The sequence below is a fragment of the Lindgomyces ingoldianus genome (assembly GCF_010093535.1).
Source record: "Lindgomyces ingoldianus strain ATCC 200398 unplaced genomic scaffold BDR25scaffold_21, whole genome shotgun sequence".
Taxonomy (NCBI): Eukaryota; Fungi; Ascomycota; class Dothideomycetes; order Pleosporales; family Lindgomycetaceae; genus Lindgomyces; species Lindgomyces ingoldianus.
Genome location: NW_022985182.1, coordinates 118681 through 144019, shown reverse-complemented (window position 1 = coordinate 144019; position 25339 = coordinate 118681). Strand labels below are relative to the sequence as shown.

The 25339-nt window shown below is 39.0% G+C and overlaps 4 protein-coding genes across 4 annotated transcripts; 1 reads left to right on the top strand and 3 right to left on the bottom strand.

Moving 5' to 3' along the window:
• Window positions 1-3677: 3677 nt before the first annotated feature.
• On the bottom strand, window positions 3678-5052 carry BDR25DRAFT_304410 (FAD/NAD(P)-binding domain-containing protein). Its single transcript, XM_033690204.1, has one exon. The coding sequence runs from the start codon at window positions 5014-5016 to the stop codon at window positions 3748-3750; it is 1269 nt and encodes a 422-aa protein (XP_033546070.1). The 5' UTR covers window positions 5017-5052; the 3' UTR covers window positions 3678-3747.
• A 262-nt stretch (window positions 5053-5314) lies between these two features.
• Window positions 5315-7758, bottom strand: BDR25DRAFT_288688 (uncharacterized protein; the record flags this gene model as incomplete). The annotated part of the gene is made up of 2 exons (XM_033688408.1): window positions 5315-7115; window positions 7168-7758. 2 exons carry the CDS (start codon window positions 7756-7758, stop codon window positions 5433-5435), a joined length of 2274 nt encoding a protein of 757 aa, XP_033546069.1. The 3' UTR covers window positions 5315-5432.
• Window positions 7759-10113: 2355 nt separating this feature from the next.
• On the bottom strand, window positions 10114-10467 carry BDR25DRAFT_356475 (uncharacterized protein; the record flags this gene model as incomplete). Its single annotated transcript, XM_033695640.1, has 3 exons — window positions 10114-10245; window positions 10273-10321; window positions 10388-10467. The coding sequence occupies 3 exons, from the start codon at window positions 10465-10467 to the stop codon at window positions 10114-10116; spliced, it is 261 nt and encodes an 86-aa protein (XP_033546068.1).
• Window positions 10468-10542: 75 nt separating this feature from the next.
• BDR25DRAFT_356474 (uncharacterized protein) lies at window positions 10543-11259 on the top strand (the record flags this gene model as incomplete). Its single annotated transcript, XM_033695639.1, has 5 exons — window positions 10543-10720; window positions 10782-10875; window positions 10909-10993; window positions 11030-11135; window positions 11168-11259. 5 exons carry the CDS (start codon window positions 10543-10545, stop codon window positions 11257-11259), a joined length of 555 nt encoding a protein of 184 aa, XP_033546067.1.
• Window positions 11260-25339: the final 14080 nt, after the last annotated feature.

The following is a 25339-nucleotide window of genomic DNA, read 5'->3' as shown; positions in this document are numbered from 1 at the left end:
TCTTCTTTACATAAGCAGCTTTAAATAATAAAGTTATTATATTAATTTAAAAGCTAAGCCTTACACATCTAAAAGCCTATAGCTATAAAGCATTTATAATAACTAATAACACACATTAGAATAAGTCTAAGCTACAGAGGCTAGACCTAAAGGCGTGGATTAGATATCTAGTTAGGTACTAATTATTAAACATCTACTATGTATAGATACTACTGCTAGTAAAAGTAATCTGTACACATAATGTTATTTTTAACAAACACTTAATCTTTAGTAGTAAGCCTAAAGACCTAATAAATAACCTTATACATAACATAGTAAAGAAAATTACTATATACATTAGAATAATTAAGCTTCTAACACCTAGTTATTAGCTAGAGACAGAGTTATTCTATAAAGACAACACTATAGATAATACATTAAATTTTAATAAAGTAGACCTACTAGGCTACTATTAAGAAAGAAAGATTAGAGATAACTATTTATCTTCTTTAAATACTCTGCCACCTGCAGCATTGCTTATGCAGTTAATAGCTAGAGCAGCACTAAAGCTAAGCTAAATAGAGTTGTTAAAGACTATACTATAGGCTGCAGCCTTTATAGCTAGCATAAAATTTAAAAGTGTAGGAAAGCATAGCAGCAAGACGCTAGATAAAGCAGCATTAATAAAAATACTATTTAAAAGAAAGACACCTTATAAAAGCTAGCTACTACTTTTACTATTAACCTAAAAGCAACTAGAGGAGCACTCTTTACATAAAATGTTTAAGGCAGCAGAAAGAACACACCTAGACAGTTATTAGACAATAAAATTCTAAACAGAGGTCTAGATAAAGCTAATTAAGGCAGCTAGACAGCAGATTCTAGATTGTATGTAGGTGTACACCTACAAGCTTAATAAGCACTATAAATTACAAAAATGTAAAGCGCAACTAGTAGTCTACAGCAATTAATAAAGAAACATTACTACATAAGATACTTACGCTGCTACTCTAGCAAAATGCTTATTTTAAATGCTAATAGTAATATCTGCACGCTTTAACCTAAAGCTTAAATAATACAATGTAACTAACGTGTTTATACATGCAGCAATTAACTGCAATACCTACATGCAGATGCTAAGAGGCTATTAGAAACTAGGTACAATACTAAAGCTTTAAAAAGCACTATATAGCTTATAAATTTCTTCTTTACTTTAGTAACACTATTTTATAATAACTTTTAAAGGCCTTAGGTTTTTAGCTGCTTTATATAAACTTTACTATATAACTAAAGCTAGAATATTTATCTTCTTCTACATAGACAACCTTATTATTGCGTACAGAAAAGGCTCTAAAGTAGATGCACAGCGTGTAGTAGACTAGTTATAAGAGAAGTATACCCTAACAGAAGGCAAGGACCTACAATAGTTTCTAGGAGTTAAAATTATTAGAGATTAACAGCAATAATTAATTTAGCTATTATAAGTATTATATATTAACAAGATAGCTAGGCTAGCTAATAGAAAGAACCTGCAGCATGCTACACCTATAAGTAGGATTAAACTTATGCTGCAATCTAGTTTTGCAACCTTATTAGAAGTAAATTAATATTAGTAGAAGATTAGATCTCTGCTCTTTATAGTAGTTACTATAAGACTAGACATTGCCTTTACTACATTACGCCTTGCACAGTTTCTCACAAATCCCGCATCTAACTATTAGGATGCAGCTAATTAAGTCATCCTGTACCTACATGCAACACAGACGTACGCACTCTAATTAGAAGGAGAAGACTACCTTATAGTAGCAAGCAATGCATTATTTATAGATAATACACTAGATAAAAAAAGCTTTTAGAGCTACATTATTTAACTATTTAGTAAATAGATTGCATAGTAAGTAAATAAATAAAATACAGTTATAATGTTAATAACAAAAGCAGAATTACTTGCACTGTTCTAAGTTACTAAAGAAGCTATGTTTACAAGAATGCTTTTTAACAAACTGCAGGTTAAGCTGCTTAATTTAACTATTATAATCTAGTGTAACAACAAGCAGATAATTTAACTAGTAAATACAGAGATATCTTAACTTTAAACTAAGCTCTAACATGTTAACATCTATAACTACTAGCTCTAACAGGAAGTCTCTTAACAAATAATTAAGGTTGTCTATGTCCCCTCTAGCAAGATGCTTGCAGACAGACTTACTAAAGCGCTTTTAGTTAGCAAATAGCTAAGCTTTCTTTAGCAAATTCAGCTAGTTGACGTTAGGGAGAGGATAGTTAGTCAGGAAGCGGATATGGAAGAGATTAAAGCAAGAATGGAAGCCCTGGAAGCATACTAAGGTTGCGCAATCAGGAACCAGCTTAAAGCATGTCCAAGCTGAGGGGGTGTGTCAGATTTGCGCACCTACTGTCAAGACAGGAGGAACGCTTGACAAAAGCTGCTACATAGTACGAGCAATAAGCTTGAATAGTATGTTGCTGTAGTTTGCAGCAAATTGCAGAAAATTGCAGCATTTTGCAAGCTAGTCGCGCATAGGGCAAGTGCGCGAGGGACTCGGATCGGCAAAACAAAAAGCTGAGCAACACAAGTAGAGCAGAAAAAGGATTGATAAATAAAACACAATTAAGACAATTAATTAATCATCCCATACATCATATCCAAACCCATCATTCATCTCAGGAAGCCCAGAAACAGTGCTTCAATCTGACAATACGTCAACTTCCGGGACTTGAGAACTTCCAACAACCGCTAACGGAACACGATCTAACAGCTCTTTCTAAAGAAGGACCGATTGTTTGTTTCATCACCAATAGAGCTGGGAGCTTCATGATCGCCGTCACGCAAGATGGCATTAGAATGCAGGATCTAGGGGGGTTAATTGAGTCCAAGCTGCGCGATTACGTACGTCCCGTGAGCAGGCCAAGTTCCGTCACGGAAGGAACTGCTCAAATGCTCAAGCGCCGTAGCAAAGAGTTGAGCAGAGTTCTTGGCGATCTCTGGAGTACAGCAGTTCGGCCAGCGCTGGACAAATTGGGTTTGCTCCGCAAACCGGCGGCCGTCCCGGATTCTCAGATCTGGTGGATTACGTCCGACCTCATAGGTCTTCTACCTACTCACGCGGCGAGGTATTCCAGCATTCCCGATAATGACCTGTTTCCTGGAAAAGCCATACGGCAGTGTGCAATGGATTTCATGGTTTCTTCATATATTCCTTCCTTTCGTCTACTCCAAGAGTCACAACGCAACCGTACCATACTACCAGACAAGGACCAATGCCATCTTCTCATAGTGGCAATGCCTAAAACGGCTGGCTGCGACGATCTTAACGTCCACCAAAATATCAAATCTGTCCAAAGGGTATTAAAATGCCCTTCCAAGGCCGAACTAATCGAGCTAGCTTGGTTCTAGAAGCTAGCTTCCTTCAGAAGTGGCTGTCCATTTTGTACTAGCTAGATCCTGTGCTGGTACAAATGGATGGCCAAATCTGGTGCTGGCTACATTGAGACAACTCGACTCCGAGACAGTACCGGTCCCATCGTCTCTCCGTATTAAGTTCTTTATGTCCTTTAACCCGTACAGGTGTGATGTTTCACATATCTATTATTAAATGGGTCCATGAAGAAGACGAAGCAAGGCCCACGCTGGTTTAGATGGAGTGATGAGATGTTATACATTTCAGACAAGATGAAAACTGGTACAAATACATTGGGGCAAGTATCCGCCACCAAAGCTGAATATCGACGGTAAATGCAATGCATAAGTTATTCCTCTAATTCCAGCTCCGGATACTCTGGGAGCTGCCAGGTTTCCTTCTCATCCTTCATCAGCGCACCGACTAGGCTATCTATCTTAAGCTTTGACAGAATTGCAAGAGCAAAGTAAGATATATTTAACCCGAGCTTGGAACGAAAGAGAGCGAGATTCATGGGAGGAAGTTGCTGAACTTTTTCCATGTAAGGTCGTAGCACCGTTTCGTAAGATTGTAGCGCTGTGCCGACGTTGTCTCCATGTCTCGCGAGTTCGCCCGCAAGCACGTATGCTCCGACGAGTGATGCCGTCGTTCCAAGCCCAGTTAAAACACTCGGGCAGTATCCGGCATCGCCCAGAAGAACAACTCGCCCTTTGGACCATGTGTCCACTTTGACCTGAGCAACCGAGGTCGTGTAGAAGTCATCAGTAGTCCGCATCTCGGCAAGTACTCGTTTGCTTTCCCACCCGAAATCCTTATATAATGTTTCCCATAGGTCTTTCTGTTTCTCAACCGGCTGTTTAGACATCTCCTTTAACTCCTCTGTAGTGGATACCGTGAGCATGGCTTGTGTAAAATCCTTGTGCGCGCAGCGAAGCGACAGCCCCTTGAGCCCTGGTAGAAGACAGTTTTTGAACAAGGTACTGCTGAGCTCTTCCTCTGATTTTGGCATGTGGAAGTATGCAACCGAGTAGCCTGTATACCTGAGCGTGGAATCGCAGTCCTTCTTGGGCTCCCATAGGATACGCCGGGTCAGGGAGTTCTGGCCATCCGCACCGACAACAAGATCGTACTCGTCTGAAGAGCCATCTGAGAATACGACGTTGACCCTGGAGTCAAGCTGCGTAAGCTCAATCGCATGCTTTCCGAAAAGGTACCGTAGCCTCTGCGACTCTTTTCCGAAGGTTTTTGTAGCGATCGCTTTGCTCCCTTCATATAGCACCGCTACAAGGTCCGCCCTCATGATCTCATATTCGCTCGTCACTCCTTTGTATCCTTTACCGGCTTCGTTGACGCTGAACCTCGCCCACTCTCTGCCTTTCGTATCAACCAGAGTGAAAGCTGTCTCGTGTATGCTCCTTGCTCGGACCGCATCGATCAGTCCCAGCCTCTTCATCAGCGGGGCACCATATGACTTCAAATCAAGCTGGGTTCCGCCGGTACGGAACTTGGATGCTCTCTCGACTATAGTGATGTCGTGACCTTGTTTGGACCGCACGAGGAAGTTGGCGAGGGCTGTGCCGGCGATGCCAGCGCCGTTGATAAGAATTTTCAGAGGCATTGCGGAAGAGCAATGAGCAGGGGCGTTGGATGAGACAACTAATTTATTCTTTGAATCTTAATACCATCAATCACGAGACGCCTTACCGATGTGGTGCTCTTTATACGCTCGCCAACGGACGTATGCGAGTGCGGAGCTAGCGACGGACGTAAGCCTCAGGGGTCCCAGCGCGGCTGTAAGCAGAGCGGTTGCAACAAACCCACATAGTAACGGACCTAACCGGTTCCAAATGCGCATAAAAAAACATAGATAAAAATCGCAAAGAACAATACGTTAGTCTAATTTAGGTTCTATTTATAATTTTGCCCTGCATTACCCGGTCTAGCTGTATGCTACTAATGTTCCCACCCCTGGGCCTACCGGTGGCGTCCTGCTCAACCATGGGAAAACAATAGCATATTCGAATGCCTAGTAGGCTACGAAAACCCTTGATCAGGCAGAAAGAATTCAAGGTCAAAGTCCCAAAGCGAGTTTTCCGGCACCCCACCCAAAGTTGAGGACGTGACGCCCGCGTCGTCGTAATACGGCACAGGCTCAGTGCCAGCTTGTGTCTGCAGCAGATCGTGACATAACTGAAGGCTATCCCTTGCTCCTTGTGCAATCATGAGCTCACATGGTACGCCTTCTTCCATAGCTTCGGTTTGTGCCAATATCATACTCAAAAACATGTGAATCTTGACATTGGTGTCGCCTTGGTGCATCCTCGCCACCGCCAAGGAGATCATATCCCTCACGGCTTGCTTGAGAAGCTCTCGGTGCTGGGCATTGCGATGGAGCGTCCCCTCTCGAAGCTGCACTGAGACTTGCGAAAGAATCTCGCGGCCGATGATAGATGTTGCATACCAGAAACCCTCGCGGAACAGCCCCCCTCCGGTAGCCATGATTCGTGAGAAACCGTCGTCTGGTTCGGGAGAGACGATGGCCATAGCAACGTCTAGGCTAACTTTGAGAGAATAGTAGAACAATGGGTTTGCCTGCGCCTTGCTGGCAAATAAACAGTGTAGGGGGATTAGAAATCGGCGTACGAAATAATCGATCAGATTCCTGTGGAATGGGGTCATACCAGAGTTGATGTTCTCTTGGCCGAATTTCCTGTATGCGCAATATGAATCAGTCACTTCCGAACTCAGTGAAAGCGCGTCCTGGTAAGATAGTTCCGCTTTAAGGCCGCCGAGTAGCTGGAGAATGCGGAGGCGTGTCGGCATCGAGTCGAGGAGGATAAGCTGTATTGAGGAAGTAGTGTAGGTGCTTCTCGGATGGGGCACCAGCTCGATAGTCGACTCATCAATCTCATCGTCGTTGTAGTTTGAAGGTGCTTCGGTATCAAAATGGTTTAAGGAGATTATGGGCGGCATTGCCGAGTCTAGGGACGACTGTATTGCCATCTCGAGCACAGTAGCCCATAACCGCCTTCGGAGTTCAGCCTGTAGTAACGACATCGCCAGGAGGTGTTTGGGATCGTGATGAAGCCCTATCTGCATGGCCATGCGAATTACCGACCCCATCGACACCCAAACTAGTTCGCCGCCAATTGAGAAGATTTGTCGTGCAAGGATCACCAAGCAGTAGACCTGGAGCCCGCTAACGTCAAGGCGATCTTTTTCCAGCGGGCCGGAAAGCCATGCCTGAGCAGCATGAACCCATTGTTGTACCTTTTGTCGTAGACCCGTGGTGGCATTCCCATGGTCGTGTAGACTTGACCCTATGCTAATTACCAGGAGAATCTTGAGACACTGACTGGCCGTGGCACTCTCTGGGTTGTCCCAATATCTCTGGTACTCGGAACGAAACGAAGGCACGTGAATTATCCGATACACCGACTCAAAAGAGGTACAGTAGAGATCTACCATGGTGTCTGCCAGCTCGCGGGAGGGGGGGCGAAGATCAAAGCCAGCTCCTCCGAGAGACTTGCTTGGTCGCCCCGTCTTAAGACGTTTTGCGAACACTTTAGATTTTCGTAGGAGATCCTCAATCTCTTCAAGTAGAGATTCAATCTCAGGCCCGTAGAAGGATTTCGGCTTGTCGTCGTCGTCTGTTTCGCCGTAGTTAGCGAAGAGGCCGCCGCCAGCCGCGGAATAGCAAGCCACGATAAGGTCAAACTGAAGTAGAAGTCAGTGCAAAGTGGCAGAGGGACGTAACTGTAGGCCGTACCTCATCAGCCATACCCACCCAGTAGCTCCATTTTAAGGTCCTTGTCTTGTAGAGGCTGACCCGTGTATCTTGATGCACCGGTTGTCGATCAATCAACTCCCCCCCAGGCTCAGAGTGTGCAGGTACGGGACTCGTTGCCAGAGAATTCTCGAGATGCTGTATCCGTCGTAAAAGAGCATGTACACTTGGCTGCCCATCTTCGGCACGGGTGGTTGGTGGGGTCTGAGCTGTGATGGCTTCTGTTTGCCTCGCGGGTGTTGGTGCTGGTGTGGACTGCGCTCTGGCGACGAGAGGCCTGGACGGCACTCTGCCCTCTTCATTTACGATTCTATGTGTGCGAGACTGTCGGCTTTGGGCACGGGAGGATGGGTTATCAACTGGTGAGGAGACTGCTGTCCGGCCCTGCGTACTGCTTTGGACGGGCTGCAGCTGGTTGGAGGTCTCGGGCGCATCTCGAAAGACCTTGTGCACACACTGGATCGCGATGGAGACGCAATGTGAGCACGGATCTTTCCTGTCGCACTTTATCTTTCGTCGCCTGCATTCCAGGCACGAGAATGCTGGTCTTCGGCGCCGGCGAGGCCTCTCCATTGGTAGCGTGCTGGAACTTGAAGATGCGGACAAAGACGGCGCTGCTCTCGGCCGTAAGAAATTTGGCCGGGGTGCGGGTCCCACCTTAAAGCCGCCTTGGTGGAGCCCCCCGGCTGGGTTAACCCACGTGATCCACCGCTGCGTACACGAACATTTTTGGCCAAGACGGTGGGCGGTGGCAGTAAGGAGGGTCAATTAGGTGACAATGGTCACTCTTTGGTCATCCGGAGCATTTGCGACAATCGGAATGCTGGAAGTGTGCAAAGTTGGCCCCAAATCCCAGGGCCGAAGCTGCCGTCTCGCGCCCCTGTACGTGTTGCAAAACAATAAGACTGGCAAGGCATTTCTATTTCTTTACATAGATGCTATCAGTTAGCCATATCCTTAGTACTGGGTGAATGGCCTCACACACAATCTCTCAACTGATCGCTCCAAGGTTCGCGGCTCCCAAGCGGAGTTTCAAGTAGCTGGATCCGTGAATGAAATCTCCAAGAGTTCTGAGTCTAGCAGAGGCGTATAACTAAACGTTGCTTGGACCCACTCGTCTAAATTCGCCGTAGAGAGAGTGACCGTGTAGACCTTTGAGCCTCCAATCGTCACGGACATAGAGTTTGACCCAGTAGCCGATTTGATATGGTAGTAAACCGGGAAGGTGTAAAGCTGCTCAGCTAGGGGTGGCTATTGTCTGCGTGAAACCAAGAATTGCTTCGGTGGGCACGGTTATAGTGGCGTAGGAGGAGGCCGGCCCGCAGTCGGTGCCACTAGATACTGCGATACTACCCTCACCATTAATTCTAGAATAGTCCCAGTCTAGAACGATTAAACCAAATGCCAAACTAAAACCAGGGTTACTCAGTGTATTGTCGGTCGAACATGTTGCGGTAGCGGTGGCGGTGGCAGTGACTGCGAATGAAACGCTAGTGGCCCGGGTAGTCGTGTGGTATATGCTATACAATATTTTTAAGACATTAGCAAAAACGGTCGTAACACCGCTTACAGTGGCCCCGCTTGTCACAGTAGAAGTCTCCGTTACGCTCTTTGTACGGTCGACAAAGCTGTTGAGGTGCTTACGCTAACTATCACTGTACTATAGACGTTTTAATTCCTTCAGATTAGCTTATACTAGAGATAATGTAGATCCGTTATATAGTCTTGGATTATTCACTGTGCCAGCTAAAAGGACCTACGTAGAAGTGGCCATAAAGAAGTCTAGTAGGCTGACGGACAAACAGGCGCATACACAAGATGCTCGTGATATCGGTGCAGTTTCTAGAACCGAGGGCACCAAATAGGCTGCTCGGCAACCCGCGAGGGAGGAGCAGAGCGACTGTAGTTTGAGTAGAGGTAGTATTTGCAACAGTTAGTATTAATGTAACTGCCGCAATTGTAGTAGTGATGTAACCTATGTGTATCGGCAGTCCTACCCCTTATGCGGGCGGGTGTTACGGCGTAACACCAGTTTCGGAGAGACCTGATTGGTCAGGTGATTGCTCACAAATGCACTTTCCGGTCAGAAACCATCTGGTTAGACACCACTTTTCCTCCCCACCCCAACCTAAGCCTTATAGGCGGGTCTATGACCTAGCAGCACGATGTTTTCCTATAATTTAATCCACTAAGTTGTTGTATGCTGTATTTGTATCCTCTTGGAGACCTAGAGCTAAGAGCGTCACTTGCGCGTAGAGGTACACCAACTTTCTAGGGAACAGCTGGAGAGCATATAAAGAAGTGTACTATTAGCAGCTACTGTCTGCTAGTTATTAACAGCTATAAAAGCTATAACTTACTTTATTTCTAGTAATACTATAAAAATAATAAGATTATTACTATTTACATGCTTTTTAACTTATTACACTTTTTATAGCTACTTAAGGTAAGTTGCTTTACTCTTTTTAAAAAAAAAGTATATAGGCGCTAAGCTAAAAACAGTATACATAACTAAATTACTTATATTATAAAAATACAGTTTCTACTATGCTTTAAAGTAGCTTATAATGCTATAGTTTCTTTTAGTAATACTTAAGAAAGGTTCTAAAGCGCTAGATTAGTTCTTTTTAATCTATAATAAGTTATAATAGGCCTTAATGTAAAGTTACACACTCTATTACTACTACTTTTATATATAATAAGCCCTAGTAGTTATAACCTCTAAGTAATACTCTAAAACTTAAGTTATAATTAATACTTATAAAAATAAAAATTTAAAAGCATATAAATAGTTTACTAACTTTTATAGTTAAGGCATTTAAGAAGGTTTTTAAAAAGGCAGTAATAAAAACTATGTAACATAAATTGTGGAGGATAAAATAGCCTGGCAGTAGCTGTTTAGAAGATTAGATAAAGTGACTCTGCTATCTAAGAGAGCCAAAGGCTCTCCTTATATACACCAAGCTTTGGAACATAATATCTCCTAATCCCGAGCTGCGTCCCAGGCTCTAAGCCCCCAGTCCCAGGCTCCGAGCCCCAGTCCCAGGCTCTGAGCCCCAGCTAAGGCTCTCAGTATACGCGACACACCCCCCAGGTGAGCTGCGCAGCAGCTAACCTGCGTTGAGCGTTAACTTGGCTTGTTGGAGCAGCGCTGCGCGTTTACCCTGTGTTTGTGCTTGTTGCCCTAGGCAGCGCAGGTCACGTGCGTGCTGTGATTGCTGCAATAGAGGTAAATAAATTCTGCTGCTTCTTAAGCTTCTCTTCTGTAAGTCCTAATAACATGCTGCGTGTAAGTTAATGCTTTTAAGAGCTCTAAGAACAACTTTAAACCTGTCTGTAATCTTTGCTAACGTGTGTATGAAGCTTAATAAAGCTAAACGAGCCGCTCGCGCGCGTGCCCTGCGGGGCCGCGCTGCCCGCAAGCCCGCAGCCCCCCGCCGCCCTGCGCCTACCACCGCCCGCCGCCCTGCGCCCACCACCCCCCGTCGGCCCGCGCCCCCCGGTCCGGTCTCGACTCCTCGCCGGCCTCCCCCTGGTGCGCTCCGCGCGCAGTCCTGTCTGGGCTGCATAAAGAGTGCGCTCGCGGGGCGCTCCAGTGGGGAGTGCCATAATTCCGCCACTGGCGGTTCGCGCTGCTGGCGCTGTTCCTCCGGGCACAGCTGCCTGCCCCTATAAGCCCTGTAGCAGTGTGTGGGGTGATCTAGCTTTTTGACTTATTTGCAGTCCCCCCGTCGCCGTCGTCTATGCGCGGCGCCTTGTTGCGGCGCTCGTCGCGGAGGACGAGCGGGTAAGCTTCTCCGCAGAGATCGTGTGTCATACCCTAGATCAGACTAACAGGCTATAGGCTGCGTCCCGGCTTTGGCCGGTGGTTCAAGCTCTGCTCGAAGAAGATGTCGTGGAGGAGGTGGAGGAGGAGGAGCAGGGTGTCGTCTCCCCTGGGCTCCTGGCGCGTCGCCAGCGCGCTAAGGAGCTCTTGGGTGAGCTCGTCAATCTCCTTATGGTTTAGGCGTTCTGTGTTTTCTGTGTTTTCGCGCATCTCATGTATTAAATCCCTGCTCAAACTCCATAGCATAGGGGAGTGTCCCTGCTAGTAGATAGCCCTCTTGTTCCTAGGCAGTGTAGGGATGTCCCTACTATTAATAATTAATGCTTTCTCCTCTTAGAAGCTTATTTGCGTGTCTTTAAAGTTAAGAAGCTGCTTAAAGTGCTTAAATTACTGCCTTAGTAAGTGCTTTGTAAGCCTATCTGCTAGCATGTTGCTTGTTTTAATATAGCGCACTTTAAAAGATCCTTTTACGTGCTCCTAGCGCAGCCACATGTTCTGTATATTAACGTGGCGCAGGCAGGTAGTTATCTAGGCGTTCTCCTCTACTACTAACCTAATTGTCTGCTAGTTGTCACAGTAGATCTGCTATAGTGTGCCTAGCTCTAGGGTAAGCTCTTTAAAGAAGCGTTTTAGAGCTAGTAATTCCTTTATAATGTGCGCTAAAGCAAGCAGCTTAGCTTCTGTTATAGACATAGTTACTGTTAGCTAGAAAGCTGCTTTCTATAGGATTAGTCCTCTAAAGAGTAAGATAATATATCTATAGAATAATTATCTAGTCTTTATATAGTTAGCAAAAGACGCGTCTCTACACATAATAAGTTGCGCGCCTTCTAGTGCTCTGTATTATATGCCTATATGCCTTATGTAATACAGGTACATAATTGCCTAGTTTACTGCCTAGAAGTGCTGCTTTCCTAGGTTTGTTAGGTAGTAGGAGAGCTAGGATGCCGCAAACGCCACGTTAGAGCGCACTATAATTGCGGTGTAAAGTGTTAATCCTACGCGCTCTTAGTATTCCTTAATCTTATGCTTTATTGCTAATCCCTAGTTGCTTGTAAGCTCTTCTAATAGTAGGGAAGTCCCTAGAAAGAGTGCGCTTTTTGTAAGGTTAAACTTCTTTACTACTTTCTTAATATACACGTTGTGTACTAGCTAGATTATTCTAGCCTTTCTATTTTTAATTATTTTAATCTTTAAAAACTATTTACACAGCCTTTAATCTTCTAGCTTATACATTTCTTTAATTACACTAATTAATTAGTAAGCTTTTAACTTATTATTATAGTAATAAATATAGAGTATGTTATCTACATAAAAGAGAAGTAAGATATAGTAATTATAGTTAAAAAATAGGCATAGCTTCTTTTTAGATAAGATAAGCTTAAGCTTTTAAAAAGCTTATAAGAGCTTTTAGTACTATAAGATTAGCAAGTTGCGTAGTCTGTATAGGGCTTAGAAAAGTTTAACATATATGCTAGGCTTTATAAAGCCTTCTAAAAGCTTGCATGTTACTTCTAGCTTACCTTTACAGTGCGCGTTTAGAAATGCGCTTATAACATTATATTACCTAATCTCTAGGTTAAATTAAGCTGCTATTGCAATTACTGTTTAAAAGAATCTAGCTGCAAGAGTAGCAGCATAGGTTAACTAGAGTAAGTCCTTGCTCTAGAGATTACTGTGTACGCATATGCAAGCTTTGCATTTAGTAAAATACCTATCCTAGTTAAATTTATATATAAAGACCTACTTTAGTAGAAGCAGCTTAGATGTTGCTTTAGTTTACATAATTTCTTTTTAAGTGCCTTTTTTAAGCAGAGTAGCTATCTTTTTCTATGCTGTAATCTTAAAAAGATCTTTATATAAGTGTTTATATAGATTTTTTTATTTTAAGAGTTTCTTTAAGAGCTTATAAGCTCTTAGTTAAGGCTGCCTAAAAAAAGCAGCTGTAGAAAACACTATGTAAAGTGTTTTAAGCGCTTTATTATTATAAGTAATAAATGCTCTAAAGAAGTTTATTTAGAGGTGCTTTAGATTAACTAGAGCTAGGCATATGCTGCTCCTCTCTAAGAGCGTTGTATATATACCTCTAGTTTCTGCACCCCTAGGCTTACCTAGGTTATTAGGATCTTGCCTCTATATTCTTTAGCTTATGCGTGTAGCTAGTCCTTAGCTCTTTTTATTATATGTATATTTAAAAGGTGCCTTACCTGCTTTAACTAGAGCTACAGAAGACAATGTTTTAGTGTAAGAGGTAAAGGTTAATTTTTTAACTAGTAAGTTAGCTATTTAACTTAATAAGCCTAGTAGATCTGCTTCTTTAGTTAAGTGCACTTACTAGGGATCACCTGTATGCTTGTGCCTACTCTGTATAGGGCGTGTTGTAGAGCTATCTGTAAGCTCTAGCTTAGAAGTTAGCTCTAGGGTAATAAGTGCTATATGTTTATTAAGAACTATGTAAATTCTTAGTAACTTACTTATTATGCTTATTACCTGCGTAGTTACTTCTACCTTTAAGTGCTAATTTTCTAGCTAGCTAACCTAAGTTTTAATAAGCTTTTTAGTTTTTACACCTTTAAGCTTACACTTTTAAGGCCTTTAATTTAGTATATTACTTTACTACTTATCTAACCTTTAAGGTAAAAGCTTAAAGGCTTTTTTTATATTATAAATCTTACTTTACTTATTAAGAATTTTAATAATCTTAGAGGCTTTTTTTTTAGAGAATTAGCTTATTACTTTTATTTTTATAAAAGTGTGTCTTATTAAAAGCTATATTTCTTATAGTAATTACTTAGTTAAGTAATAGAACTTATATTCTGTAGATATTTAAGGCTTTATAGCTTACAAGATATTTTATGTAGCCCTATAAAGTTACTTTAAAGCTTTGCTTCTAACGCCTAGCTGCTTGCTCCTTATTAAGTAAGTAGGCGTAATAGCTGTATGCGTAGGTCCTACTCTAATTAGGTCTTAGATTAGCTGTAGCACTTTTTACCTGCTCTAGCTTATAGTATCTAAAGTAGTTAGTAAACTACGCGTCTAAGACTTTATTTAGTAAGCATAGGTTATGTGCGTGCGACAGGCTTATATTGTACAGCCATGTTGCTGCGTCTACTACTTCTAGCTAGAGCTTCTTAGGAAGTCCTGCGCTGCTTCTTATCTTAATAAACTTTATAATTATCTTTTATTTAGCTTTTTTTATAGCTTTACTTAGCTTATAAGTGTATAGTAAAAAGCTTTTAATATTAATGCTAGATTTCTTTGCCTAAAGCTTATACTTTAACTTTCTATACTAAGAGAGTGTGGCAGTGTTGTTGTCTTGCTATATTTTGCTAATTTAGAGCTTATATTAATTAGACACTATGCTTTTAAAGTTCTTTATTACTTTCTAGATTTCTAAGAGTGTTTTTGCCTAAAAAAGTATAAAAAGATTTTACTGCTGTATTTATTTTTAATAATTATTATCTATAGAGCTCTGCTGCGCCCTAATAGCATATTAAACATGTTCTATGCAATTCTCTAGAATAGGTAAGGAGCTTGCTTTTTTAGTCTTTTTAATATAACCTGCTTAGCGTGTGTTGTTGCGCAGTGCTTATAGTGTACTTGCTTTATACCTATTATTTATATGTTTCTTACGCTTTTAACTAGAGCTTATAGAGCTTTAGGGCCTAGGTGTTCTGCGCGCATATGCTAGAGCTTTTTTAAGTCTAAGTGTAGGTGTAAGGCCAAGATGGCGCTTACGTGCGACAGGTATATATACTATTCTGCACCCGAAAATCAACGTTAGTTGATTATTCATACCTTTTAGTTGTATTGGCGGAGTGGTGCGGAGCCCTGTCCTTACAGTAGGAATATAGTCTATAAGCGTTAGCAATCTAAAAGCACACTTTACACTAGTAAGTAGAAAAAGACAGCTTTATATTTAATAAACATAAGGTTATGTTCTTAGTAGAGTGTTACAAGTACCTTATTCTTTTCTAGTATACCTATGCGTAGTGTATAGTTAAGTTCTAAATACTATAGTCCTTTTTCTCTTAAATAAGCTTCTAAGATAATATTAATGTAAAATCCTTTTACTATAACTACCTTTTATAGTGTAAGATCTTCTGTGCGCTCTCTCTATGCTTTATTTAACACTTCTCTAAGCTTTTTAGTTCTTGTTCTCTAGATTAGAAACAACTAGGTGCTAGCTTCTACTATGTGTAAACTTTAAGCTTTTTTAAATAACCTAGGTACAAGCAGCTTTATACTGTTTACTAAGTGCGTAGCACTCTTATTGTCTAGAATTATGCTTATAGAGAGTAGGTAAGTCTTAAAATTTATAGTTATGTGTATCTCTAGTTTTACTAAAAGCGCTAGATTAATAAGTGCAGTAATAATGCTTCTTAGAAATGCTAGCTTGTTTAATTCTTTAATAGCTTTTAGAGCAGAGAAGGCTTTGTCTAGAATTACATAGCCTTTTTTAAGCAGTATAGCTTTTACTTTCTTATGCTGCGCTTACTTAAGCCTTTTAAAGATCTTCTAATGTGTAGTTTTACTAAGCTTTTTTAGCTTTCTAGTAACTGCTAACATAAAGTCTCTACAGTCTGCTGCTTTTTATAGATAAAGGGATTACCCTAAAGCTCTGCATAGGCACAGGTGGCCTAATTAGGCTAAAATAAATTAGGCTAAATTATTATCTAATTGTCTGCTAAGTGTTGTAAATATACCTATGCCTTAGTTGCTTACGCGTAGGGAGTGCTTTTAGAGCATTATTAAAAAGATTTTACTAATTTCCTAGATTATTAGAGGTTCTTTACTAAGTGCGCTAGCCTTTATAACCCTCTAGTGTATAGAGCGCGCCTAGTCTAGTGCAAGCTTTAGAGCTAGGGCGTCTAGGAAGTCTTGTGCAGCTAGCTAGCCTTCCACGTTAAGAATTTTATAGGTCCTTGCCTTAGTGTACAGGAAGTGCTACTGCTAGTACTAAGCTTCTAGGGTTTGTCAGATTGAAGCACTGTTTCTAGGCTTCCTGAGATGGATGATGGGTTTGGATATGATGTATGGGATGATTAATTGATTGTATTAATTGTCCTTATTTATTAATCCTTTTTCTGCTCTACTTGTGTTGCTCGGCCTTTTGTTTTGCCGATCCAAGTCCCTCGCGCACTTGCCCTATGCGCGACCAGCTTGCAAAATGCTGCAATTTTCTGTAATTTGCTGCAAACTGCTGCAAAATGCTGCAATTTGCAGCAACATACTGTTCAAGCTTATTGCTCGTACTATGTAGCAGCTTTTGTCAAGCGTTCCTCCTGTCTTGACAGTAGGTGCGCAAATCTGACACACCCCCTCAGCTTAGACATGCTTCAAGCTAGTTCCTAATTGCGCAACCTTAGTATGCTTCTAGGGCTTCTATTCTTGCTTTAATCTCTTCTATATCCGCTTCCTAACTAACTATCCTCTCCCTAATGTTAACTAGCTAAATTTGCTGAAGAAAGCTTAGCTATTTGCTAACTAGAAGCGCTTTAGTAAGTCTGTCTACAAGCATCTTACTAGAGGGGACATAGACAACCTTAATTATTTGTTAAGAGACTTCCTGTTAGAGCTAGTAGTTATAGATGTTAACATGTTAGAGCTTAGTTTAAAGTTAAGATATCTCTTTATTTACTAGTTAGATTGTCTGCTTGTTATTACACTAAATTATAATAGTTAAATTAGGCAGCTTAACCTACAGTTTGTTAAAAAGCATTCTTATAAACATAGCTTCCTTAGCAACTTAGAATAGTGCAAGTAATTCTGCTTTTATTATTAATGTTATAACTCTATCTTGTTTATTTACTTACTATGCAATCTATTTGCTAAATAGTTAAATAATGTAGCTCTAAAAGCTTTTTCTATTTAGTGTATTATTTATAAATAATGCATTGCTTGCTACTACAAAGTAGTTTTCTCCTCCTAATTAGAGTGCGTACGTCTGTGTCGCATGTAGGTACAGGATGACTTAATTAGCTGCATCCTAATAGTTAGATGCGGGATTCGTGAGAAACTGTGCAAGGCGTGATGTAGTAAAGGCAATGTCTAGTCTTATAGTAACTGCTGCAAAGAGCAGAGATCTAATCTTCTGCTAATATTAATTTACTTCTAATAGAGTTATAAAACTAGATTGCAGCATAAGTTTAATCCTACTTATAGGTGTAGCATGCTACAGGTTCTTTCTGTTAGCTAGCCTAGCTATCTTATTAATATATAAGGCCTATAATAGCTAAATTATTTATTGCTGTTAATCTTTAATAATTTTAACTCCTAGAAACTATTATAGGTCCTTGCCTTCTGTTAGGGTATACTTCTCTTATAACTAGTCTACTACATGCTGTGCATCTGCTTTAAAGCCTTTCTTGTGCGCAATAATAAGGTTATCTACATAGAAGAAGACAAATATTCTAGCTTTAGTTATATAGTAGGGTTTGTGTAGGACAGCTAAAAACCTAAGGCCTTTAAAAGTTATTATAAAATAGTGTTACTAAAGTAAAAAAGAAATTTATAAGCTATATAGTGCTTTTTAAAGCTTTAGTATTATACCTAGTTTCTAATAGCCTTTTAGCATCTGCATGTAGATATTGCAGTTAATTGCTGCATGTACAAACGCATTAGTTATGTTATATTATTTAAGCTTTAAGTTAAAGCGTGCAGATATTACTATTAGCATTTAAAATAAGCGTTTTACTAGGGTGGCAGTGTAGGTATTTTATGTAGTAATGTTTCTCTATTAATTACTATAGACTACTAGTTACGCCTTACATCTTTGCAATTTATAGTGCTTGTTAAGCTTGTAGGTGTACACCTACATATAATCTAGGATCTGCTATTTAGCTGCTTTAATTAGCTTTGTCTAGACCTTTGTCTAAGATTTTATTATCTAATAACTATTTAAGTGCGTTCTTTCTGCTGCCTTAAATATCTTATGTAGAGGGTGCTCTTTTAGTTACTTTTAAGTTAATAGTAAAAGTAGCAGCTAGCTTCTATAAAGTGTTTTTCTTTTAAATAGCATTCTTATTAATGCTGCTTTATTTAGCGTTTTACTGCTATGCTTTTCTATACTTTTAGATCTTATGCTAGCTATAAAGGCTGCAGCTTATAGTACAGTCTTTAATAACCTTATTTAGCTTAGTTTTAGTGCTGCTCTAGCTATTAACTATATAAGCAATGCTGCAGGTGGCAGAGTATTTAAAAGAGATAGATAGTTATCTCTAATCTTTCTTTCTTAATAGTAGCCTAGTAGGTTTACTTTGTTAAAATTTAATGTATTATCTATAGTGTTGTCTTTATAGAACAACTCTGTCTTTAGCTAATAACTAGGTGTTAAAAGCTTAATTATTCTAATGTATGTAGTAATTTTTTTTATAGTGTTATATATAAGGTTATCTATTAGGTCTTTAGGCTTACTACTAAAGATTAAGTGTTTATTAAAAATAACATTACATGTACAAATTACTTTTACTAGTAGTAGTATCTATACACAGTAGATGTTTAATAATTAGTACTTAACTAGATATCTAATCTACACCTTTAGGTCTAGCCTCTATAGCTTAGATTTATTCTAATGTGTGTTATTAGTTATTATAAATGCTTTATAGCTATAAGCTTTTAGATGTGTAAAGCTTAGCTTTTAAATTAACATAATAACTTTATTATTTAAAGCTGCTTATGTAAAGAAGATCTTATATAGTGTCTTTTAGTTATTAGCATAGTTTAGCGTCTAATTGTATAGGTATACGCCTGCTCTAGTAATGTATAGCTATACGTCCTATAGTAGGTTAGCATCTAGTTGTATAGCCTATAACTTCTTTTTATTTACACTCTCTAAGCGTTTAGCTTCTCTGTTCTAGGCTTGTGTATCTAGTGCTAAAGGCTTAATAGTTATTCTATGTAATGCTAGCTAGCGTTCTACCTTTAGTTTTACTGTTGTAATCTTATTATTAGCTTTAATAACTTTTACAGTAATGTTATAATAGTTTTTTAAAAAGAGAATAAAGATTATAAAAGCTTTAATAATTAATTTAGTAAGCTTATTATCCTTAAAGTAGAGGTCCTACTAAAGGCTAGAATACTTATTAGTAATTAGCATTTAACTTTACTCTTTTATAATGCTCTGTGCTTTATATGTATAGAAATTAATTAACAGTCTTTTACTAGGTCTACTATTACTAATTTATAGTGTGTAACTAATTTATTATTATATCTTAGCTCTGCTACATAAGTTACATTAGACTATTATAATTCCTTTAATTTGCACCCCCTTAGCTTACTATACAAGGTGTTAAAGTGTAGCTAGTCTAAGGTGTCCTAGACACTTATGCTATAGCTCTACTAATGCCTTTTATAGACTATATTTAGTTCTTATGTTAATTATGTGTGTATAATATAAGCCCTTCTATAGTAGATAGTACTCTAACACCTATTAGCTATAGATCTCTATAAGATCTCTAATTATTATCCTATCTAAAGCCTTTAAAGTAGTTAGCTCTGCTTATGTGTCCTACTAGATTCCTTTCTGTTGCAGTAGGCAGAACAAGACTAGGTTGCACAGCAGGTCTAGGCACAGTGCAGCGTTATGTAGTATAAGACTGTATGCTTAACTATGTGTTCTATGCTTACTTTTTAGGCTTAGTGTAATTAATCTATAGCTTTAAATCTATATGTAAGAGTTTCTAGACTAGATAAAGTCTTTTAGTGTTAGTAAATAATAGTTATAGATTTAATTAAAATTATTTATAATATAGCATGTTAAGCCTAAGTTAAGAATAAATAATTCTTTTAGTAGATATTTATTCTAGTTTAAATTAACTATAGCTAGTAATGCAGCTGCCTTAACTCTTAATACTTTCTAGCTTTTAAGTTAGTCTTTTTGTATCTTTAGCATAGGTGTATGTAAACTCTTTAGAGTTAGTATCTTTAAATTATGTCTATGCTGCCCTCTTAGTAGGCCTTAAAATTCTAAGTTGTGCTTACGCTTTAATGCTATAAGCTTTTTAACTCTTTTATTTAGCATCTACTAGTCTAGTGCTCTGTCTAGATAGACATAGAAGTAGTCCTTTAGGGCATAGATGTGTCTACATGTAGGACATTTAGTGCCTCCTATTTTAGCAGGTTTCTAGCTTAAGAATAACTTTCTGTTATCTTTTTAATAACATTAATGTTAAGGTCTACTCTATTTTCTTAATGTTGCAACTTCTGCACTACAGGCGTCTTTATTTGTGCCCTAGGTAGTCTTCCTACTTTTAGTAAAGTATAACAAGTTATTTATTATAAAAGCAGCTTTATGCTTTCCTATACATATTAGATAATTTAACATTATATGTTTTTAAAAGCGCTTTATTATTTCTTTCTAATTTATGTCTAGTGTAAACTGTCTACTTTCCTAAAAAGTTATAGACTAATAAAGGGTAACTTTATTTATAGTAGTTAGAAAGTCCTTTGCAACAGCATTAAACTGCGTTGTTTCTAGAACATTTTGTGTCTCTGCTTCTATGGCAGCGTAATCATACTCTGCTAGCCACAGGTCCTATATGCTCGCGTTTCTTAGCAGCTTTAGGGATGCATTATATTAGTCACGCGCGCGTTCTTGTTTAAATTAGTTGTTAACGCCTACTGTAGCTTTAAGGTTTGTAATCTACTGTCTAAGTAGTTAATCTAGAGAACAGCATGTACGCTGCAGATGCAGGCTAACTGTTAACTAGATAAAGACAATAATCTATTAGAGGCTTAATTACTCTCTTTTATAATTATGTCTGTTACTCTTATACTTGTTAGCCTTAATCTTATAGTATTTAATAGCTTCTTTAAAGGCTCTAACACTGCTTATTAATAGCTTGTTCATGTGCGTAGGCGTTTTAATGTTAGAGGCTGGTGAAAACTCAGCTATTAGCAGCATCTCTAGAGCTCTTAGTTTGGAGGTCATTTGGATGGTCAACTTAGGATCCACTTGCGGCCAGATGCTGTGCGCTACACATCTCAATTGCAGCTGCATCATCCAGGCTCTGTAGTCGGTGTGGTCTCGAAGGACGACTGTCGCGTCTCGAGGAGGCTGGGTGGCCATTTTGTATCAGTGGAGGCACTAAGACTCTTAATTGTCAGATTAAAGCACTGTTTCTAGGCTTCCTAAGATAGATAATAGGTTTAGATATAATGTATAGAATGATTAATTAATTATATTAATTGTCCTTATTTATTAATCCTTTTTCTGCTCTACTCGTGTTGCTCAGCCTTTTGTTTTGCTGATCTGAGTCCCTCGCGCACTTGCCCTATGCGCGACCAGCTTGCAAAATGCTGCAATTTTCTGCAATTTGCTGCAAACTGCTGCAAAATGCTGCAATTTGCAGCAACATACTGTTCGAGCTTATTGCTCGTACTATGTAGCAGCTTTCGTCAAGCGTTCCTCCTGTCTTGACAGTAGGTGCGCAAATCTGACAGGGTTATAGTGCTATGCTTTACCTTAGTAAAGTAAGCTTTATACTCTGCTTATATAAGATTCTTTATGCTTATGTTTATTAGTGCTAGCTCTTGTTTTAAGGCTTGTATAAGTGCCTATAGAGTAGATTAGTTCTTTAATATAAGCTGCATTATTATAGGTTCTAGAAGCTTTAGTGCAATAGTTGCATTAACCTAGTTCTAGATTGTCTAAAGACATGTCACATAGGAAGCCTAGTTGCTTAATTAAGCTTAGTACTTAGCAATATTAGTTTAGTACTAAATGTTAGCCTTCTCTAGTAGGTTCTTAGCAGTAATTGCTCTAAGTGTGGGCATCTCTAGAGCGCTGTCTATATAATTTAGAGCGTCTAGTCTATCTAGATTAATTATGTCCTATAGGTTTTTGCTAAGAGCATAGAACTAGAGCTAGATAAACTAGAGAGGCCAGCTTGTGTGGTCCTTGTAACGGCGCAGGCAAGACAATGGGTCCGAATGCGGTATGAATCCACTCAGAGGCATATGGGAGTGCGTGGGGACTCAAGAGACCTGGGAATACCAATGACACCTATAGGCCTTGTACGTAGGATATCAGAAAACTACCGAGCTAGCTACAGGGGCGAGGTGCGACTAAATACATGAGGGAATAGGGGTAACAGCAGGGGTCGGGGCCAGGTCGAGGTCGGGGCCGATACGAGGGCCTTCCGGAGGTTCCGGGCGACTCGAGATGGAACGATTCATGAGGATCGTTACAGTCCTTAAGCTAGTATGCTCCTGTTAGGAGAGGAGCATCTTAATTAGCTATAACGTAGGCTTTAAAAGTAATAAAGATTAATAAAGATAAGAAATAAAGCTTCTAAACAGCTTTTACTAGCGCTATAGTTATATAGGGAGAATTGTCCTAGGTTCTTAAAGCGCTAGGCCTATAACTATAGAGGATAAAATAGCCTAGCAGTAGCTGTTTAGAAGATTAGATAAAGTAACTCTGCTATCTAAGAGAGCTAAAGGCTCTCCTTATATACACTAAGCTTTAGAACATAATATCTCCTGATCCCGAGCTGCGTCCCAGGCTCTGAGCCCCCAGTCCCAGGCTCCGAGCCCCAGTCCCAGGCTCTGAGCCCCAGCCAAGGCTCTTAGTATACGCGACATAAATTATATAAAAAAAGTAGATTAAAGTAGAAAAAGCTTTAATAGTTTAAAAAAGCCTACACTTAATAGTTCTAAAGAAGTTTAAAGCGCATAGTAATAGAAAGAAAATAAAGAAGTAGGTGTAAGCTAAAGTAAGTAAGCTATTCTAAAGGCGCTGTAAACAGTGTAATTAAACTAGGCATAACACGCAAATATGTAAGTAAGAAGTAGAAGTAGTATCTAAATAATATTCTAGGCTGTACTATACTATATAGTGCTAGAGCAGGTTATTATAGGCTATAATAGAGTTTGTTATAGTGTAGTCTTAGTAAAAGTAAGTAACTTACCTATAGTGTATGTTATTATAAGTAGCCTTTATAAGAAGGCTGTAACAGTAACAGTTAGCACATTAAAGTAGGTTATTTAGGTTAAAGAATAGTTGCAGTATAATGCTGTTACGGTCTATGGTTGGACCAGCGTAACTCCACCAGCAGTGCTCACCAATCTAGCTGGGTTGAGACAGGGCTCGCTTACGGACTAATTGGAGGACACGGGGGCAGCGCAGCTGCCAGCAATCACGGAAGAATGCGTCGTCTAATAGGGGAACAGGCCGCGAGTTCAGGGAGCTTAAGGGAGCTTAAGGTAGCCCGCAGGAGCCTCCTTAGTAGACTCCTATAAACTCCTAACAACTTCCCTTAGCGCCCCTTGCACATGTATATAGTCTTAGCATTAAACAACTTTTAGGAGGTGTGTTTAATGTTTAGTTTATTCTTTACATAGACTAAGTAGCATTTAGCTTTCTAAAGAGCTGTAATACTATTTATATATCTTACACTATATATACCTCTAACCTTGTCTAAAAGGACTGTTTAACCCTAGCCTCCCTACTGCCGCACATAGGGCAAACTATAATCTAGTCACCCTTCCTTCTCCATTAGCCTAATAGCCTGTACGTAGGACTGTACACCCTACTAGATTAGCCCCTTCTACCTGTTTTACTTATCCCTTAGGAATATTATTAGACCTAAGTGCTTTCTAAAGTAAAAATTATAACATTAAACACTACCTTTTTAAAAAGTATAGTAACCTCTTAACACAATTTAGATTCTAACATAGCCTACGCTGCGCTATCTAGATCTATAGAAGTTCCTACCTAAAGTAAAGCTGTTTTTGCAGAACAGATTAACTTAATCTAGGACAACATTAAAGAACTATAGTAGATTAGTAATAAGGTTAGTAAGCTACTAAAGCTTAGGCAAAAAGTAGCTAACCTTTACTAAGAAACTATAAATTTATAAAGCCCCCTACCTCTTACTAACCTCTATAAAACAACTACCTAAGCCTACTAGATATATAAATTATAAGTAGAGCTAGCAAAAGTCTAAAACATTTTAATAAATAAAGCAAGTGTTATAGCTAAAAAGGCTTTAAGACTAGCCTTTTTAAAGCTTTTTAGAAAATTGTTAAAAGATCTCTAACTATTCTTTACTAGATGCTACCTCTACATGCAGTATAATAAAGGAGCATTTTAGACTAATGCAGAAATAATCTCCTAGATAGAATTACACTTAGAAGGCCCCCCTGCAATCTAGTTCTAACCCTACGCTAATAATTAGATAGACTTTAGAGCTAATAGCGCACTACTTAACTCTAAGACTAAAAAAGTATTTAGTAGTGTTAAAAACTTTAAAGCAGCTCTATTAGCTATCTATAGGACTCTAGACAAAAAAAGGATTGCAGCTAACAGACTAGACAATATAAGACAGGGCAGCAGACTAGTCTAAAACTATGCAGCACGCTTTAGAGAGCAAATAGCTATATGTAGATAGAATAACTAGAAAGCCCTCTGCTGCATGTTTTATAACAGACTAAACAACAAAGTAAAAAACAAGTTTATGTATATAGACTAACTAACTACCCTTAAAGACTATATTAAGAAAGCAACAACCTATAATAATTAATATAAAGAATGTAAAAAAGAAAAAAAAATAAAGAGAACTTTCTAGAAGCTAGAATTTATCCCTAAAAAAAAGAGCTTTTATAATATAACAGAGAGCTAATAGACCTTAGTTATGTAAAGCACATATAGAGCCCCCCCCTAAAGAAGAGCTAAGTTCTAGAACGCAATAGGCCACCTTTAATAAAGGAACAATAAAAGTAGCTAAAGGATAAGGCCTGCTTAAACTGTAAAAAAGTAGGACATTTCTGCTAAAATTACCTAGACTTCTAGAAGAGGGAGAATAAAAATACTACTATAATAATAAAAGCTATTACTGCTAAATATAGCCTTACAAATAAGAAAATATAAGAAAGACTAAATAATAGACTTTGCTAGTAATGTAGAGGAAACTATTCTTTAAACAACTGTTTTAAACTATATTAGAAAGTAGTTATTTAAAATTTTAGCAGCCTTAATATAGTATTGCAGGACCTTGTAATCTTTAAGAGATACAGAGAAAAGACTTAGATTTAAGAATACATTATAAATGTCTAAAAGGGAGAAGAACAGTTCCCTCTTTAAGACTAGACCCCTAGCACTTTAGCAAGGGAGCTTTCCTAACAGTTTTAGGGATGCAGATGCTAGAAGTGTAGATTGTAACATAACTACCTAAGCAACTACGTAGTCTTACTTTACTAGATAAACATTAGCAATAACTACTTAACATTTAACATTATATAAAGGATAGCTAAAGTTAAATATAACATTATAAATAAAGAAAAGTAATAGTAATTCTTTACTAAAATTAAGAATTAAAAGCTAGA